The sequence below is a fragment of the Condylura cristata genome, unplaced genomic scaffold (genome assembly GCF_000260355.1).
Source record: "Condylura cristata isolate star-nosed mole 26May11 unplaced genomic scaffold, ConCri1.0 scaffold00027, whole genome shotgun sequence".
NCBI classification, from domain to species: Eukaryota; Metazoa; Chordata; class Mammalia; order Eulipotyphla; family Talpidae; genus Condylura; species Condylura cristata.
Window position 1 is genome coordinate 233,580 of NW_004567128.1, and position 1,128 is coordinate 234,707.

The 1,128-nt window shown below is 57.9% G+C and overlaps 1 protein-coding gene across 1 annotated transcript in view; it reads left to right on the forward strand.

Moving 5' to 3' along the window:
- Window positions 1–1,128, forward strand: part of LOC101620877 (arylsulfatase F) — a 40,598-nt gene that overhangs the window by 30,049 nt on the left and 9,421 nt on the right. The window contains exon 9 of the mRNA XM_012730229.1: window positions 384–810. Coding sequence (XP_012585683.1) covers window positions 384–810 — 427 coding nt within the window. The remainder of the gene's footprint in view (window positions 1–383; window positions 811–1,128) is intronic.

A 1,128-nucleotide genomic window follows, 5' to 3' on the forward strand; every position in this document is an offset into this window, starting at 1 on the left:
TATCCATCACCCATCATGCATCCTTCATGCATCCATCATCCATCCATCATCCATCCTCCATCCATCATTCATCCACCCTCCATCCATCCATCACCCATCATCCATCCATCCACCATCCATCATCCATCCATCACCCATCATCCATCCATCATCCATCCATCATCTATCCATCACCCATCATGCATCCTTCATGCATCCACCATCCATCCTCCCATCCATCCTCCACCATCCACCCATCATCCATCCTCCATCCATCCCCCACCATCCACCCACCATCCATCCTCCACCATCCCCGTTTGGGCCTCTGTCCTTACAATCCGGCTTAGCCGCAGCCTCTGCAGACAGGCCCCGGCCACGCTTCCTCTCCGTGTGCTTCTCTGCAGGCAAATGGCACCAAGGCTTAAACTGCGAGTCCCGCACGGACCACTGCCACCACCCGCACAACTACGGCTTCGACTACTTCTACGGCATGCCGGCCTCGCTCTTCGACGAGTGCTGGCCCGACACGTCCCGCGACACGGAGCTGGCGCTCGGGAAGAGGGTGTCCCTCTGCGTGCAGCTGCTGGCCGTCGCCGTGCTGACCTTCCTGCTGGCCGGCAGGTGGAGCCGCTGCCTCTCGGTGCCCTGGTCCCTCATCGTGTTCCTGATCCTGCTGCTCTTCCTCCTGTGCTACTCCTGGCTCTCCAGCTTCACGTCCACGCTCTACTGGAGCTGCCTCCTCATGCGCCAGCACGAGATCACCGAGCAGCCCCTGCAGGCTGTACGAGCCGGGTCCATCATGCTGCGGGAGGCGCTGTCGTTTCTAGAAAGGTGAAGGCGGTTCCGAAGGACGCCTGTCTGCCTGTCTGGCTGGCTACGGACCTGTGTGTGTCTGTCTGTGAGGCGCTCCGTCCATCCGTCATCCATCCGTCATGCATCCATCGTGCATCCATCATCCACCCACCATCCATCATCCATCATCATCCATCATCCATCCATCATCCATCCATCATCCATCCTCCATCATCCATCCATCATCCATCCATCCATCATCTACCCAACATCCATCATCCATCCAGCATCCACCATCTACCATCCATCCACCATCCATCCACCATCCATCATCCATCCTCCATCCATCCATCCATC